General features: G+C 49.2%; 1 protein-coding gene and 2 long non-coding RNA genes across 3 annotated transcripts in view; 2 read left to right on the top strand and 1 right to left on the bottom strand.

Annotated features, from left to right (window-relative positions):
- LOC144671632 (uncharacterized) overlaps positions 1–16,791 on the bottom strand; it is a 408,427-nt gene extending 391,636 nt beyond the window's left edge. Inside the window, exon 1 of the long non-coding RNA XR_013573972.1 lies at positions 16,774–16,791. This is a non-coding gene — a long non-coding RNA (uncharacterized LOC144671632). The remainder of the gene's footprint in view (positions 1–16,773) is intronic.
- The window catches only part of LOC144671631 (uncharacterized), a 95,807-nt gene that overhangs the window by 51,974 nt on the left and 24,642 nt on the right, over positions 1–19,191 (top strand). The window lies entirely within an intron of this gene.
- On the top strand, positions 2,930–17,987 carry LOC144671608 (trypsin-like). The gene is made up of 4 exons (XM_078533624.1): positions 2,930–3,123; positions 4,767–5,026; positions 16,160–16,296; positions 17,773–17,987. Exons 1-4 carry the CDS (start codon positions 2,930–2,932, stop codon positions 17,920–17,922), a joined length of 741 nt encoding a protein of 246 aa, XP_078389750.1. The 3' UTR covers positions 17,923–17,987.

Raw genomic sequence — 19,191 nt, forward strand, 5'->3', positions numbered from 1 at the left:
GGCATCGGCTGAGACCAGCATCCAGCCCAGTCCTCCGCTACCCAGCATGTCCCCGATCCTGGTCACCCCGGCAGCCACAGCCCTCCTCTCCGCCAGCCACTGAAAGGGATGGAGGGGCGGATTCCTGAGCAGTGGCTCTCTGACGATAGCCGCTACTCCTGACGGGGGAGAGCTGCGTCGCGAGGTGACCACGTTCCAGACTTTGATCAGGTCCTGGTAAAAGACGGGCAACGCCTGGAAGGAGCGACCGAGGCCCCTCTGCTCTATAAACAGGAGCTGCAGGTCATTTGGCGTGTAGGGTGGACGTGTCCAGTAATGGTGATTGATTGTCCAGTAATGGTGATTGATTGTCCAGTAATGGAGATTGATTGTCCAGTAATGGTGATTGATTGTCCAGTAATGGTGATTGATTGTCCAGTAATGGAGATTGATTGTCCAGTAATGGTGATTGATTGTCCAGTAATGGTGATTGATTGTCCAGTAATGGTGATTGATTCAGGGTTTGTGCCTGGACAACGTACCAATACAGACCTGAGGTCAACAGCTACAAGCGTCTCTCCTTCCAGAATTCGCTTCTCAAATGAGGTCTTGAAGCTGATTCATGATTAGCCACGTCCAATTGCTGGGACTGTCACTTTAAGCCACATATATAAAGGACATGGGCTTCACTGGGATCATTCCCTGCGCTGGGATAAGCTGTAAGATGCAGGCTTTCCTCTTCACCCTGCTCCTGGGAGCGGCAGGTATGATCACAGATATACTGAAATGTGTGTGTGGGGGTCCACAAGCGTGGCTGCTTGTCTGGCAATGTCTCCTCTCCCTGGCTACCCATCCCCATTCCTTTCCCGGGCAACAGTCTGAGACTGAACCTGTCAGCTTGTAACCTCGGAGTCACATTTGACCCCCAGATTTGCTCACTGTCAAACCATTCCTATTTCCCCCTCCGCAACATTGCCCAGCTTCACCCCGACCCCGTCTCCTCTCATCTCATCTACTGCTGAAACCCTCATCCAATCCAGCATTGCCCCCAGATGCGACTATTCCGACAAATCCCTGACTGTTCTCCCACGTTCCACCCTCCGTAAACTTGAGGTCATCCAAACCTCTGCTGCCCGTGTCTTAACTCGCACTGAGTCCCACTCACCTATCATCTCTGGTGCTCGCTGACCAGCATTGGCTCCTGGTTAGCAACATATTGATTTTAAAATTCCTCCAGCCCTACAACCCTCCCTATCTCTGTAACCTCCTCCAGCCCCTACAACACTCCCTATCTCTGTAACCTCCTCCAGCCCCTACAACCCTCCCTATCTCTGTAACCTCCTCTAGCCCGTAAAACCCTCCCTATCTCTGTAACCGCCTCCAGCCCCTACAAACCTCCCTATCTCTGTAACCTCCTCCAGCCCCAACAACCCTCCCTATCTCTGTAACCTCCTCCAGCCCCCACAACCCTCCCTATCTCTGTAACCTCCTCCAGTCCCTACAACCCTCTGAGATCTCTGCTCTCCTCCAATTCCTGCCTCTTGACCATCCCCCGATTCCCATCGCTCCACCATTGGCGGCCGTGCCTTCAGGTGCCTGGGGACCCTTAGCTCTGAAAATCCCTCCCTAAACCTCTCCACCTCTCTCTCTCTCTCTCTTTCTCACTCTCTCCCTCCTCCTTTAAAACGCTCTTATAATCCAATCTTTTTGACTAAACGTTTGGCTGCCTGTCCCTGATGTCTCTTTATGTGACTCAGCGAGATACTTTGTTTGATAATCAACCCTGTGAAGCTGTTTCATCAGGCACTATAGAAATGTAAGATGTTGTTGTTGCTAAGTATCTGAGTGTGTGCATATGCAAGCGTGTGTATGTGTTTGAGTGAATGTTTTTGTGTGTGTGTGTGTCTCTGTGTGTATGTGTACATGTAGAGGTGTGGGTGTGTGTATTTGTGTGTGTGTATGTGATTGTGTGTATGTGTTTGTGAGAGAACGTATGTGTGTTTGTGTGTGCGTGTACGTTTGTGAGTGTGTGTGTGTTTGTGTGCGTGTGTCTGAATATAAGTGTGTACGTGTGTGTGTGAGTGAGTGTCCATGTGTATGGGTGTGTGTATTTGTGTGTGTGTATATATGTGTGTGTGCGTTTATGTGCCTGCACGTGTGAGACTGGGTGTGTGGGTGTGTGTGTGTGTGTGATTGTGTTTTTATTTCTGTCTGACTGTGTGTAAGTGTGTGTATTTGTGTGTGTGTGACTGTGTCCAAGTGTATGTATCGTGTGTGGGTGTGTCTGAGTGTGGATGAGAGTGTGACTGTGTGTGTGCGTGTGTGTGTGTTAATTTGTGTGTGAGTGTGACTGTGTGTGTGCGTGTGTGTGTGTGTAAGTGTGTTTATTTGCACATGTGTGTGACTGGGTGCATGTGTGTGTGTATTTGTTTGTGTTTGCGTCTTTGTGTGTATGTGTGTATTTGTGTGTATTTGTGTGTGTGTGTGTGTGTGACTTTGCATGTGTGTGATTGTGTGTAAGTGTGTTTATTTGTGTGTATGTGAGATTCTGTGGCTGTGTGTAAGTGTGTTTTTGTGTGCGGGTGTGTGTGACTGTGGGTGTGTGTAAGTGTGTGACTGTGTGACTGTGTGACTGTGTGTCTGTGTGTGTGAATGTGAGTGACTGTGTGTGTGAGTGACTGTGTGTGTGAGTGACTGTGTGTGTGAGTGACTATGTGTGTGAGTGACTGTGTGCGTGTGCGTATTTGTGTGTGTGTGACTGTGTGTGTGTGTGTGCATACTTGTGTGACTGTGTGTATAAGTATGTGTGTGATTTTGTAAGTGTGTGTATTTGTGTGTGTGTGATTGTGTGTAAGCGTGGACGTGTGTGTGACTGTGTAAGTGTGTGTGTGTTTGTGTGTGATTGTGTGTAAGTGTGTGTGTGTGACTGTGGGTGCGTGTGTGCAATCAGATGATGACCCTCACTCTCTGTATTTTTCTTTACTCAGCTGCTGCTCCTGCGAATGTGAAGATCATTAACGGCCAGAATTGTTATCCTCACTCTATGCCCTGGCAGGTTTTTCTGACCTATAATGGGAATCGCTGGTGTGGGGGCTCCCTGATAAACGACCATTGGATAGTGTCAGCTGCTCATTGTTACCAACCGTAAGTCCAGAGATGATCACACCAACAAGCAAACATAAAAACATACATAAACATACAAACACTCACAAACATACATAAACATACCAACACTCACATACATACATACATACATACACAGACATGCATGAACATACAAAGACCCACAAACATACACAAGCATGCATACATGCAAACATACACAAACATACACACACACTCAAACATACATACAAGCGTACACAAACATACAAACATACATACAAGCATGCACAAACATGCAAACATGCACAAACATACGAACACTCACAAACATGCACAAACATAGAAATATAGACAAACATACATAAAAACATACTCAAACATACATACAAACACACACAAATATACACAAACATACATACAAACACACACGAATATACTCAAACATACAGACAATCATTCACAAACATACGAACAGTCACAAACACACACAAACACTCATAAACATACAAACATAGACAAACATACATACAAACATATACAATCATACACAGATCAACACTGAATGATACAGAGACAAAAACATGAACATACAGATGTCCAAGCATACAATCTTACAGCGCACACATATAAACAATGATGGAGTAATAAGGGTTCTCTTGCAGACATTTCTCATACTTTCTGTATCACAATATGTGCACTCACCCTCCAAAAACGCTATATAGAAACTTCATCATCCCCCAAAAACCTCCAAAAAAAGGCAAAACTCCAGATGACTAATGCCCGGGTAGTGTGGGGGCAGTTTGACACTGGCCTCCTCTACATTCTTTTCTTATTCTTGTTGGCAGGAAGGACCCAAAATTAATGATTAAAACAGGGGTCAAAGTGAAAGGAAGGAGCAAGCCAAAGAGGAGCAGCAGATACAAAACACGGGCTTCAGCCTCAGCTGGAGGATTGTGTCCAGCTCTGGGCACCACACTTTAGGAAGGATGTGAAGGCATTAGAGAGAGAGCAGTAAGGATTCATGAGAATGGATCCAGGGATGAGGAACTTCAATTAATGTGGAGAGAGTGGAGGAGCTGGGACTGTTCTCCTTGGGGAATATGTAAGCTTGTATGTATGTTTGTGTATGTTTGTATGTTTGTGTATGTTTGTATGTTGGTGTATGTTTGTATGTTTGTGTATGTTTGTATGTTTGTGTATGTTTGTATGTATGTCTCTCCTTGGAGAAGAGAAGGTGGAGAGGAGATTTGATAGAGGGGTTCAAAATCACGAGGGGTCTGGACTGGGTAGAGAGGGAGAAACCGTTCCCATTGGGGGGAAGGATCGAGAACCAGAGGGGCACAGATTTAAGGGGATTATTAAAAGAAGCAACGGAGACATGAGGAGAAGCTTTTTCACCCTGCGAGTGGCTAGGATCTGGAAAGCACTGCCGGAGAGTTTGAGGGAGGCAGGTTCAATCGAGGCTTTCGAAAGGGAATCAGGTTGTTATCCGAAGGGGAAACATTTGCAGGGTTACGGGGAAAGGACAGGGGGGATGGGTTTAGGTGAGTTGCTCTTTCAGAGGGCCAACAGGGACACGACAAGCTGAATGGCCTCCAGCTGCGCGATAACCATTCGGCGGCTTCCGGGAAACAGGAAGTGGGGAAATGACAGTGTTGAGCACTTCTCCTCTGATTGCCCAGGGCCAGCATCCTCGTGGCGCATCTGGGCGAACACAACCTCTCTCACCCCGAGGGGACGGAGCAGCGAATCCAAGTGGCCTCGGCCATCGTGCACCCCAGGTTCGACCACATGAACTTCAACAACGACATCATGCTGCTCAAACTCGCCTGGCCCGCCAAATTCGACCGGTACGTCAGGCCCATCCCGCTGCCCAGCCAGTGTGCCACAGCCGGGACTGGATGCATCACCTCTGGATGGGGGAATCTCGTGATTAACGGAGGTAAGGAGGGCCGGGGTGGTGAGGGGTTGGTGGAGGGGGGAGTGGGAAGGCGAGTTGGGGTTGGGGGGCTGTTGGTTAGAACCTGAATGAATACTGCGCTGGTTTGAGGGGATGGTGGGTGGGAGGGCAGTGGGGGGTGTTGGAATGTGCGATCAAGCAATAATACTTCACTTTCCAGGCATAACTGAAATGTAGACATCACTGCTCCCTGGAGACCTGTCCCAGCTTTGGAGACAATTGCAGACATTTACTAGAAATGTGCCGGCTCTTTGAAGGATCTATCTAATGAGTCCCCACTCTCCCCCTGCTCTTTCCCACATAGCCCTATAATTTCCCTCCCTTCAAGTATTTCTCCAATTCCCCCTTTGGAAAGTTCCTATTGAATCTGCTTCCACCGCCCTTTCAGGCAGCGCCTTCCAGATCACAACAACTCGCTGTGTCAAAAAAAATAATTCTCCTCATCTCCCCCTCTGGTTCTTTTCCCGATTCTCTTCAATCTGAGTCCCTCTGGTTACCGACACTCCTGCCGCTGGAAACAGTTTCTCCTTATTGACTCTATCCAAACCCCTCATGGTTTTGAACATCTCGATTCAATCTCCCTCTTAACCTTCTCTGCCCTAAGGAGAACAATCCCAGCTTCTCCAGTCTCTCCACATTAGTCCCATAACCTGTGCTCACAGCCCCACACCCAGACCCAATTAAGCTTGATTTTAGCAATAACACCTTTGTTTTAAAATCCCTCCATGCCTTTTCCCTCCCTATCTTTGTAACCTCCTCCAGCCCCTACAACCATCCTGATCTCTGTAACCTCCTCAAACCCTACAACCCTATCTCTGTAACCTCCTCCAGCCCCGACAACTACATCTCTGTAACCTCCTCAAGCCCCTACAACCCCATCCCTGTAACCTCCTCAAGCCCCTACAACCATCCTGATTTCTGTAACCTCCTCAAGCCCTACAACCCTATCGCTGTAACCTCCTCCAGCCCCAACAAGCCCATCTCTATAACCACCTCCAGCCCCTACAACCCTGCCGATCTCTGTAACCTCCTCCAACCCCTACCACAATCCCTATCTCTGTAACCTACTCCAGCCCCTCCAAATAATCCTATCTCCGTAACCTCCTCCAGCTCCTACAACCCTCCCTATCTCTGTAAACTCCTCCACCCCAACAACCCTGCTTTTCTCTGTAACCTCCTCCAGCCCCAACAACCCTCCTGATCTCTGTAACCTCCTCAAGCCCTACAACCACATCTCTGTAACCTCCTCAAGCCACTACAAACATCATGATCTCTGTAACCTCCTCGAGCCCTACAACCCTATCTCTGTAACCTCCTCCAGTCCCTACAACCCCATCTCTATAACCTCCTCCAGCCCCTACAACCTTCCATATCTCTGTAACGTCCTCCAACCCCTACCACACTCCCTATCTCTGTAACCTCCTCCAGCCCCTACAACCCTGCCTATCTCTGTAAACTCCTCCCACCCCTACAACCCTCCCTTTCTCTGTAACCTACTCGAAACCCTACAATCCTCCGAGATCTCTGCGCTCCTCCAATTCCAACCTCTTGAGCATCCCCCGATTCCCATCGCTCCACCATTGGCGGCCGTGCCTTCAGCTGCCTGGGGCCCTAAGCTCTGGAATTCCCTCCCTAAACCTCTCCACCTCTCTCTCTTTCTCCCCCTTTAAAATACTCCTTAAAACGGACCCTTTAACTGAGCTTTGGGTCATCTGTCCCTAATATCTCCTTATGTAGCCCGATGCCAAATTTAGCTTGTTCATGCTCTTATGAAGCAGCTTGGGATGTTTTATAAAGTTAACAGTTCTATATAAATTCAAGTATGCTGTTGTTATTAAGGTGGTGTTAATAGCAGTCTATGCGTGGGCACAATGAGTTATTCTGCTGCTGATTAAGTTGGCCTGTCCCTTTAACAGGGCAACCTCTCATTGATCGAAATGCTGAGCTCATTCAGAGTTCAATTGCCGATTGGCAAATGCCTGTCAATTTAATCCCTTCTACCTCAAGGGATGTTCCACTGCCAATTGGAGGTGTCATCTGTGGCTCAGTTCATAGCACACTCGCCATTGAGTCAGAAGGTTCTACCCTCCGTAAACTTGAGGTCATCCGAACCTCTGCTGCCCGTGTCTTAAATCGCACTGAGTCCCACTCACCTATCATCTCTGGTGCTCACTGACCAGCATTGGCTCCTGGTTAGCAACATATTGATTTTAAAATTCCTCCAGCCCCTACAAAACTCCCTATATCTGGTCCCTCCTCCAGCCTCTACAACCCTCCCTATCTCTGTAACCTCCTCCAGCCCCTACAACCCCCCCTATCTCTGTAACCTCCTCCAGCCCCTACAACCCTCCCTATCTCTGTAACCTCCTCCAGCCCCTCAACCCTCCCCGTTTCCCCAGTACTGCTGCCAGACCCCATGAATAGAAAGCCAATTCTCCCACACAAATCTTACAGCCACCCAGTCATACAAACATACTGACATAAGTACATACAATTTAGGAGCAGGAGTAGGCTATTCGGCCCCTCGAGCCTGCTCCATCATTTGATAAGATCATGGCTGACCTGTTTGTGGTTCAGCTCCACTTTCCTCTCTACCCCCTGTACCCTTTGACCCCCTCGTCAATCAAAAATCTCTCTAACTCAGTCTTGAATATATTCAGTGACCCTGTCTCCACTGCTCTCTGAGGAAGAGAATTCCACAGACTGACCACCCTCTGAGAGAAAGAATTCTCCTCACCTCCATCTTGAATGAGAGACCCCTTTTTTAAAATTGTGCCCCCTAGTTCTAGTCTCTCCCACAAGGGGAAACATCCTCTCAGTATCCACCCTGTCAGGACCCCTCAGAATCTGATCTGTCGCAATAAGATCACCTCTCATTCTTCTAAACTCCAATGGATACAGGCCCAGCCTCTCCAACCTTTCCTCATAGGATAACCCCCTCATCCCAGGAATCAGTCAAGTCACCCTTCTCTGAATTGCTTCTAACACACTTCTATCCTTTCTTAAATAAGGAGACCAAAGCTGTACACAATACTCCAGATGTGCTCTCACCAACACCCTGCACAACTGTAGAAAAACATCCCTACTTTTATATCCCATTCCCCTTGCAATAAAAGCCAACATTTCATTTGCCTTCCCAATCACCTGCTGTACCTGCAGACAAACATTCTGTCATTCATACACCAGGACACCCAGATCCCTCTGCACTGCAGAGTTCCGTCATCTCTCTCCATTTATACAATATGCTACTTTTCTATTCTTCCTGCCAAAGTGGACAAGGTCACATTTTCCTACATTATACTCCATCTGACAATTTTTTGCCCACTCACTTAACCTGTCGATAATGCTTTTCAGACTCCTTATGTCCTCTTCACAACTTACTTTCCTACCTATCTTTGTGCCATCGGCTAATTTAGCAACCATACCTTTGGTCTCTTCATCCAAGCTATTGATATGGATTGTAAGTAGTTGAGGTCCCAGCACTGATGTCAATGGCACTCCGCTAGTTACATCCTGATAACCCTAAAATGAAATAAATTGATCCCTACCTTTTACTTCCTGTGAGCCATCCAATCCTCTATCCATGCCTCCCCCTACACCATCAACTCTTACCTTGTGTAGCAACCTTTGAACTGGCACCTTATCAAATGCCTTTTGGAAATCCAAGTGCACCACATCTACAGGTTCCCTCTTTGTCCACATTGCTTGTTACATCCTCAAAGAACTCCAATAAATTTGTCAAACACAATTTCCCTTTCACAAAACCATGTTGACTCTGCCTCACATTTTTCCAAGTGCCCTGCAATAACCCCCTTAATAATAGATTCTAACATTTCCTTCTGACAGATGTTAAGCTAACTGGCCTGCAGTTTCCTGCTCTCTGTCTCCTTCCTTTCCTGAATAGAGGAGACACATTTACTATTTTCCAATCTCATGGGACCTTTCCTGAATCTAGGGAATTAGGGAAAATTACAACCAATGCGTCACCTATCTCAGCAGCTACTTCTTTTGAGACCCAAGGATGAAGTCTATTAGAACTTGGGAACTTGTCAGCTTTTAATTTTAATCATTTTCTCAGTTCCCTTTCTCTGGTGACTAAAACTGTGTAAGTTCCTCCCTCCCTTTCACCACTCGATTTACAAGCATTCCTGGGATGTTATTTGTGTTTTCTACACTGAAGAGAGACACAAAATATCTGTTTAATGCGTCTACCATTTCCGTATTCCCCATTATTTTCTCATTGTTGCTATTATTATTATCATGAATAATAAACTCCCTGACCTTATTTGCCCCATGCCAATGTGCTCGCGGATCAGATAGTAACCCAGAGATTAGTGCCTTTGTGGTTCTGCTTTTCAGTTTAAGCCACAGCTGCTCATACTCCCTCAGAAGTCCTGCCGATGCCATTGGTACCCACGCGGACCACGACCACTGGGTCCTTCCTCTCCCACTCCAGGTTCCTCTCCAGACCCGAGGAGCTGCCCTTAAGCCTGGAACCGAGCAGGCAACACAACCGTTCACAGAGAACTCTCTCCATTCTCCTCACCGAACAGTCCACCCACGATCATTACATTCCTATTTACACCCCACCTCCCTCCACTTGAATGGCTTCCTGCAGCATGATGCCTTGGTCAGCACTGCAGCCCCCACTTTCATCCTGACCAGCTGCAAGGGCCTCGAGCCTGTTGGACAAGTGCAAAGGGAACAGGACCCCCCCACTACTACCTCCTCGGCCCCAAAGCCTGCCTCACCCGCAGTCACGCCCTCCAGCCCTGAGCACTGACCCAATCAGAGGACTCCAGCCTAAGGGCTGTGACCGCCTCTGGGGACAACACAATCCAGGTGACCACACCTCTCCACCTCCTGCACCCTAGATGCATCGCAGAGTCCAAAGCCCGGACTCCAGCTCATTAGTCTCTGAGCTGGAGTTCCTCGAGCTGCGGACACTGACGGTAGATGTGTCACACAGGGACCCTCCATCCCTTGTGGGCTGCACCTTTTTGCCTCATCACATCCCCGCGAAGCACCTCGGTGGTGGGGGGACATTTCACTTTGTCCAAGGCGCTATCAGAATTCAAGTTTCTGTCGTAATTGACGTATAGGGTGGACGTGTCCAGGAATGATTATTGAGTGTCCAGTAATGGTGATTGATTGTCCAGTAATGGTGATTGATTGTCCAGTAATGGAGATTGATTGTCCAGTAATGGTGATTGATTGTCCAGTAATGGAGATTGATTGTCCAGTAATGGTGATTGATTGTCCAGTAATGGTGATTGATTGTCCAGTAATGGAGATTGATTGTCCAGTAATGGTGATTGATTATCCAGTAAAGGTGATTGATTATCCAGTAATGGTGATTGATTGTCCAGTAATGGAGATTGATTGTCCAGTAATGTGAATGATTCAGGGTTTGTGCCTGGACAACGTATCAATACAGACCTGAGGTCAACAGCTACAAGCGTCTCTCCTTCCAGAATTCGCTTCTCAAATGAGGCCTTGGAGATCAATAATCATTGGCCACGTACGATTGCTGGGATTGTCACTTTAAGCCACATATAAAAAGGACAGGGGCTTCACTGGGATCATTACCTGCGCTGGGATAAGCTGTAAGATGTAGGCTTTCCTCATCACCCTGCTCCTGGGAGCGGCAGGTATGATCACAGATATACTGAAATGCTGATGTGGGGGTGGACATGTTTGACCCCCAGATTGGCTCACTGTCAAACCATTCCTATTTCCACCTCCGCAACATTGCCCGGCTTCACCCCGACCCCGTTTCGTCTCATCTCAGCTACTGCTGAAACCCTCATCCAATCCAGCATTGCCCCCAGATGCGGCTATTCCGACAAATCCCTGACTGTTCTCCCACGTTCTACCCTCCGTAAACTTGAGGTCATCCGAACCTCTGCTGCCCGTGTCTTAACTCGCACTGAGTCCCACTCACCTATCATCTCTGGTGCTCACTGACCAGCATTGGCTCCTGGTTAGCAACATATTGATTTTAAAATTCCTCCAGCCCCTTCAACCTTCCCTATCCCTATAACCTCCTCCAGCCCCTACAACACTCCCTATCTCTGTAACCTCTTCTAGCCCCTCCAACCGTCCCTATCTCTGAAATCTCCTCGAGAACCTACAAGCCTCCCTATCATTTCAACCAGCTACAGCCCCTACAACACACCCCATCTCTGTAAGCTCCGCCAACCCCCACAATTCACTCTATCTCTGTAACCTCCTCCAGCCCAAACAACCCTCCGTATCTCTGTAACATCCTCCAGCACCTACAAAACTCCCTAACCCTCTAACATCCTCCAGCCCCTACAACCCTACCTATCTCAGTAACATCCTCCAGCCCCTACAACCCTACCCATCTCTGTAACCTCCTCCAGCAGGTACAACCCTCCCCATCTCTGTGAACACCTCCAGCCCCTACAACCCTCCTCATCTCTGTGACCTCCTCCAGCCCCTACAACCCTCCCTATCGCTGTAACCTCCTCCAGCCCCTACAACACTCCCTATCTCTGTAACCTTCTCCAGCCCCTACAACACTCCCAAACACTGTAACCTTCTCAAGCCCCTACAACACTCCCTATCTCTGCAACATCCTCCAGCACCTACAACCCTCCCTATCTCTGTAACCTCCTCCAGCCCCTACAACACTCCCTATCTCTGTACCCTACTCAGGCCCCTACTAGTCAACCTATCTCTATAAGGTCCTACAGCACCTACAACACTCCCCATCACTGTAACCTCTTCTAGCCCCTCCAACCGTCCCCATCTCTGAAATCTCCTCGAGAACCTACAAGCCTCCCTATCACTTCAACCAGCTACAGCCCCTACAACACTCCCCATCTCTGTAAGCTCCGCCAACCCCCACAATTCACTCTATCTCTGTAACCTCCTCCAGCCCAAACAACCCTCCGTATCTCTGTAACATCCTCCAGCACCTACAAAACTCCCTAACCCTCTAACATCCTCCAGCCCCTACAACCCTACCTATCTCAGTAACATCCTCCAGCCCCTACAACCCTACCCATCTCTGTAACCTCCTCCAGCAGGTACAACCCTCCCCATCTCTGTGAACACCTCCAGCCCCTACAACCCTCCTCATCTCTGTGACCTCCTCCAGCCCCTACAACCCTCCCTATCGCTGTAACCTCCTCCAGCCCCTACAACCCTCCCTATCTCTGTAACCTCCTCCAGCACCTACAACTCTCCCTTTCTCTGTAACCTCATACAGCACCTACAAACCTCCCTATCTCTTCAACCTCCTCCAGCCCCTACAACACTCCCCATCTCTGTAACCTCCTCGAACACCCACAACCATCCCTATCTCTGTTACTTCCTCCAGCACCTGCAACCCTCCCTATCTCTGTAACATCCTCCAGCCCCTACAACCATCCCCATCTCTGTAACCTCCTCCAGCAGCTCAAGCCTCCCCATCTCTGTGAACACCTCCAGCCCCTACAACCCTCCCAATCTCTGTGACCTCCTCTAGTCCCAACAACCCTCCCTATCGCTGTAACCTCCTCCAGCCACTACAACCTGCCTGATCTCTGTAACCTCCTCCAGCCCCTTCAAAACTCCCTATCTCTGTAACCTCCTCCAGCCCCTACATCCCTCCTTATCTCTGTAACCTCCTCTAGCCCGAACATCCCTCCCCATATCTGTAACCTCCTCCAGCCACTACAATTCTCCTTATCTTTGTAACTTCCTCCAGACCCCACAACCCTCCCTATCTCTGTAACCTCCTCCAGCATCTACAACACTCCCTATCTCTGTAACCTCCTCCAGACCCTACAACCCTCCATATTTCTGTGACCTCCTCCAGCCCCTACAACACTCCCCATCTCTGTAACTTCCTCTAAACTCCACAACTCACTCTATCTCTGTAACCTCCTCCAGCCCATACAACCCTCCGTATCTCTGTAACATCCTCCAGCCCCTACAACCCTCCCTATCTCTGTAAGCTCCTCCAGCAGTTACAACCTTCCCCAACTCTGTGAACAGCTCCAGCCCCTAAATCCCTCCCCATATCTGTGACCTCCTCCAGCCCCTACAACACTCCCCATCTCTGTAACCTCCTCCAGCAGTTAAAACCCTCCCCATCTCTGTGAACACCTCCAGCCCCTACAACCCTCCCCATCTCTGTGAACTCCTCCAGCCCGTACAACCCTCCCTATCGCTGTAACCTCCTCCAGTCCCTACAACACTCCCTATCTCTGTAACCTCCTCCAGCCCCTATAACACTCCCTATCTCTATAACCTCCTCCAGCACCTACAACAAACCCCATCTCTGTAACTTCCTCCAAACTCCACAACTCACTCTATCTCTGTAACCTCCTCCAGCCCATACAACCCTCCGTATCTCTGCAACATCCTCCAGCAGCTATAAATCTCCCTAGCTCTGTAAACTCCTCCAGCCCCTACAACCCTCCCCATCTCTGTAACCTCCTCCAGCAGTTACAACCCTCCCCATCTCTGTGAAAACCTCCAGCCCCTACAACCCTCCCCATCTCTGTGAACACCTCCAGCCCGTACAACCCTCCCTATCGCTGTAACCTCCTCCAGTCCCTACAACACTCCCTATCTCTGTAACCTTCTCCAGCCTCTACAACAAATCCAAACTCTGTAACCTTCTCCAGCCCCTACAACACTCCCTATCTCTGTAAACTCCTCGACCCCCTGCAACACTCACAATCTCTGTTACCTCCTCTGGCCCCTACAACACTCCCTATCTCTGCAACCTCCTCCAGCCACTACAACCCTCCCCATCTCTGTGGCCTCCCCCAGCCCCTACGACCTTCCCTATCTCTGTAGACTCCTACAGGCCTTACAACAATCCTTATCTCTGTAACCTCTTCCAGCCCCGACAACCGTCCGCATCTCTGTAACCTCCTCCAGACCCTACACCACTCCCTATCCCTGTAGCCTCCTCCAGCCTCTACAACCCTCCCTTTCTCTGTAATCTCCTCCAGCCCCTACAACCCTCCGAGATCTCTGAGAGATCAGATATATAATTATTTGGACAGCCAAGGGCTGATTAAGGATAGTCAACATGGCTTTGTGCGTGGTAGGTCGTGTTTAACAAACCTTGTAGAGTTTTTCGAGGAGGTTACCAAGAAAGCCGATGAAGGAAAGGCTGTGGATGTTGTCTACATGGACTTTAGTAAGGCCTTTGACAAGGTCCCACATGGGAGGTTAGTTCAGAAGGTTCAGACACTTGGTATCCATGGGGAGGTTGTAATCTGGATTCAAAATTGGCTGTGTGGGAGAAGACAGAGAGTGGTAGTGGATGATTGCTTCTCAGACTGGAGGTCTGTGACTAGTGGTGTGCCTCAGGGATCTGTGCTGGGACCATTGTTGTTTGTTGTCTATATCAATGGTTTGGATGATAATGTGGTGAATTGGATCAGCAAGTTTGCTGATGACACTAAGATTGGAGGTGTTGTGGACAGCGAGGAAGGCTTTCAAAGGTTGCAGAGAGATCTGGACCAACTGGAAAAATGGGCCAGGAAATGGCAGATGGAATTTAATGCGGAAAAGTGTGAGGTGTTACATTTTGGAAGTTCAAACCAAGGTAGGACATACACAGTAAGTGGTAGGGCACTGAGGAGTGCGGAGGAACAAAGGGATCTGGGAGTTCAGATACATAATTCCCTGAAAGTGGCGTCACAGGTAGACAAGGTTGTAAAGAAAGCTTTTGGCATACTGGCCTTCATGAATCAAAGTATTGAGTATAGGAGTTGGGATGTTATAGTGAGGTTGTATAAGACATCGGTGAGGCCAACTTTGGAGTATTGTGTGCAGTTCTGGTCGCCTAACTACAGAAAGGATATCAGTAAGATTGAGAGAGTGCAGAGAAGATTTACTAGGATGTTGCCGGGTCTTAAGGAGTTGAGTTACAGGGAATGATTAAACAGGTTAGGTCTTTATTCCTTGGAGCGTAGAAGAATGAGGGGAGATTTGATAGAAGTTTACAAAATTGTGAGGGGTATAGACAGAGTAAATGCGAGTAGGATCTTTCCACTTAGATCAGGAGAGATAAACACGAGAAGGCATTGCTTTAGGGAGAAAGGGGAAAGGTTTAGGGGGAACATTAGGGGGAACCTCTTCACTCAGAGAGTGGTGAGAGTGTGGAATGAGCTACCATCTGACATGTTAAATGCGGGCTCACTCTTAAGTTTTAAGAATAAATTAGATAGATACATGGATGGGAGACGTCTGGAGGGTTATGGACTAGGTGCAGGTCAATGGGACTAGTGGAATAATATTTCGGCACAGACTAGAAGGGCCGAATGGCCTGTTTTCTGTGCTGTAGTGTTCTATGGTTCTATGGCTCTATCTCTGCGCTCCTCCAATTCCGGCCTCTTGAGCATCCCCCGATTCCCATCGCACCACCATTGGCGGCCGTGCCTTCAGCTGCCTAGGGCCCTAAGCTTTGGAATTCCCTCCCTAAACCTCTCCACCTCTCTCTCTTTCTCCCCCTTTAAAATACTCCTTAAAACGGACCCCTTCAACTGAGCTTTGGGTCATCTGTCCCTAATATCTCCTTATGTAGCCCGATGCCAAATTTAGCTTGTTCATGCTCTTATGAAGCAGCTTGATGTTTTATAAAGTTAACAGTTCTATATAAATTCAAGTATGCTGTTGTTATTAAGGTGGTGTTAATAGCCGTCTACGCATGGGCACAATGAGTTATTCTGCTGCTGATTAAGTTGGCCTGTCCCTTTAACAGGGCAACCTCTCATTGATATAAATGCTGAGCTCATTCAGAGTTCAATTGCCGATTGGCAAATGCCTGTCAATTTAATCCCTTCTACCTCAAGGGATGTCCCACTGCCAATTGCACATTGTCAGTTCTCTAGACGGCCACCAGTGTTTCATATTGAGCTCTCCTTCTCCTGGCCACGAGGTTCTTCACCATCCTGACTACAGTAACCCAACATCTCTTTGTGTCTTGGCGAGCAGACCTGGATTCAATGCCCAGTGTATGCTTTAACCAGAGCTCTGTACACAACACTCAGTAAGCAAGACTATCGATTAAGTCGCTTGCACGTGGGAGGAGGAGACTCACGTTTGGATCGGACTGTGCTGACTCATTTCTTTCCCCATCAGTACAATATCCCGAAGTCCTACAGTGCCTGAATCAGCCCATCCTGCCTGATGCTGATTGCCGCAAAGCTTATCCACCCTACTTCACGGACAACATGTTCTGCTCAGGATACTGGGAGGGAGGACAGAGCACATGCCAGGTAAGAGTGGCCCGACAGGGTGAGACCGAATGAATCAAACCATGAGCGATAGGAAGTGTCTCAAGCTGAGAGACAGAGGTTACCTCTCCCTGAGGGATGGGGAATGTCTGAATTTGATGGTGCGTAGGAGCAGGCAATTTGGCCCCTTTATCCCTCTGACAGTACAGCGCTCCCTCAGTATGACCATCTGACAGTGCAGCACTCCCTCGGTACTGACCCTCCGACTGTGCAGCACTCCCTAGGTACTGACCATCCGACAGTGCAGCACTCCCTCAGTATTACCCTCCGACAGTGCAGCGTTCCCTCAGTATGATCCTACGACAGTGCAGCGCTCCCTAAGTATGACCCTCCGACAGTGCAGCACTCCGTCGGTATGATCCTACGACAGTGCATCTCTACCACATTACTGATCCTTTGGCACTGCAGCGCACCCTCAGTACAGACGCTCCGACAGTGCAGCGCGCTCTCATTACTGACCCTCTGACAGTGCAGTGCTCCCTCAGTACTGACCCTCCGACAGTGCAGCACTCCCTTAGTACGGAACCTCTGACAATGCAGCACTCCCTCAGTACTGACCCTCTGACAGTGCAGCACTCCCTCGGTACTGACCCTCCGACTGTGCAGCACTCCCTAGGTACTGACCATCCGACAGTGCAGCGCTCCCTCAGTATGACCCTACGACAGTGCACCGCTCCCTCAGTACTGACCCTCTGACAGTGCAGCACTCCCTCAGTATTACCCTCCGACAGTGCAGCGTTCCCTCAGTATGATCCTACGACAGTGCAGCGCTCCCTAAGTATGACCCTCCGACAGTGCAGCACTCCGTCGGTATGATCCTACGACAGTGCATCTCTACCACATTACTGATCCTTTGGCACTGCAGCGCACCCTCAGTACAGACGCTCCGACAGTGCAGCGCGCTCTCATTACTGACCCTCTGACAGTGCAGTGCTCCCTCAGTACTGACCCTCCGACAGTGCAGCACTCCCTTAGTACGGAACCTCTGACAATGCAGCACTCCCTCAGTACTGACCCTCTGACAGTGCAGCACTCCCTCAGCACTTACCCTCCGACAGTGCTGCGCTCCCTCAGCACTGACCCTCCGACAGTGCAGCGCTCCCTCAGCACTGACCCTCCGACAGTGCAGCACTCCCTCAGTACTGACCCTCCGACAGTGCAGCACTCCCTCAGTACTGATCCTCCGACAGTGCAGCACTCCCTCAGTACTGACCCTCTGACAGTGCAGCGCTCCCTCAGCACTGACCCTCCGACATTGCAGCGCTCCCTCAGCACTGAGCCTTGTCCTTTGGGTCTCTGGACAGATACTCAGACCCGCAACCTCCTGATCGTGCGGACAAAGTACCACCCAGCGAGCTCGGGTCCCACACCGGGATCCCGGGGGAGCTACGGATGACCATCCGATTATCACTTTGTCTATCTCACTCCGAATTACACTCCATGTCTTTTTTGCTGCAGGGAGATTCAGGGGGACCTGTGGTCTGTAATGGGGAGCTACAAGGCATTACTTCCTGGGGTTACGACTGTGCTATGGAGGATCATCCCAGCGTCTTTGTGAAAGTTTGTAACTACAACAACTGGATCCAAAGGGTCATGGCTGAAAACTGAGCGGAGAATCCTAACCCTGAAACTACCTGCAATGAGGGAAAGGAAAATGTTGCAAGTTCCCAATAAAGATTGATTGTCAAGTTGTGTTGCATTTGGATTCTTTTTTTGCTACATCTCTTTTGGAACGTGCAGAATCCCACATCCATCCCCTCGCTGCCTCCAGACTGTAACTATTCCAACATTCCTCTCGGCAATCTGCTTTCCTCACAGGGATGTCAGAAATAGGAGCAGGAGGAGGCCATTCAGCCCCTCGAGTCTCCCTCCCCCATTCTATACGATCATGGCTGATACTCTACCTCGACTCCGCTTTCCCTCCTTATCGCTTAGCGCCCAAAAATCTATCCATCTCCGTCTTGAATGGATTCAGCGACGGAGCATCCACAGCTCTCTGGGGGAGAGAATTCCAAAGATTTCTCCTTCCGTAAACTTAAACACATCCAAAAATCTGCTGTCCCCGTGTCTTAACACACACAAAGTCTCGTGTACCCAGCAACCCCTGTTGCTCACTGATCTATATTGGCTCCTGGTCGGGCAACACATCGATTTTATAATCCCCATCCTGCTTTTCAAATCCTTCCATGGCCTCCTCACCTCCTCCCTATCTCTGAAACCTCCTCCAACCCCTACAACACTCCCTATCTCTGAAATGTCCTCCTGCCCCTACATCACTCCCTATCTCTGTAAACTCCTCAAGCCCCTACAACTCTCACTATCTCTGTAACATCCTCAAGACCCCTACAAAAAACCCTATCTATATAACTTCCCCCAGACTCCAAAAAATCTCCCTTTCTCGGTACCCTCCTTCAGCTCCTACAGCTCTCCCTATCTCTGTAACCTGCTCCAGCAGCAACAACCCTCCCTAACTCTCCAATCTCCTCCAGCCCCCACAATCCTCCCCATCGCTGTAACCTCCTCCAGCCCCTAAAACTCTGCCTATCTCTGTAACCTCCTCTACCACCTACAACCCTCCCTATCCCTCCAACTTCCCCCCACCCCTACAATCATCCCTATCTCTGTAACCTCCTCCAGCCCCAACAACACTCCCTATCTCCAAAGCCTCGTACAGCTCCTACAACCCTCCCTATCTCTGTAACCTCCTCCAGCCCCTACAACACTCCCTATGTCTCCAACCTCCTCCAGCCCCTACAACCCTCCCTGTTTCCCCAGTATTGCTGCCAGACCCCATGAATAGAAACCCAATTCACCCACACAAATCTTATAGCCACCCAGTCATACAAACACACTGACATAAGTACATACAATTTAGGA

The sequence above is a fragment of the Cetorhinus maximus genome, chromosome 33, assembly GCF_964194155.1.
Source record: "Cetorhinus maximus chromosome 33, sCetMax3.hap1.1, whole genome shotgun sequence".
Lineage (NCBI taxonomy): Eukaryota > Metazoa > Chordata > Chondrichthyes > Lamniformes > Cetorhinidae > Cetorhinus > Cetorhinus maximus.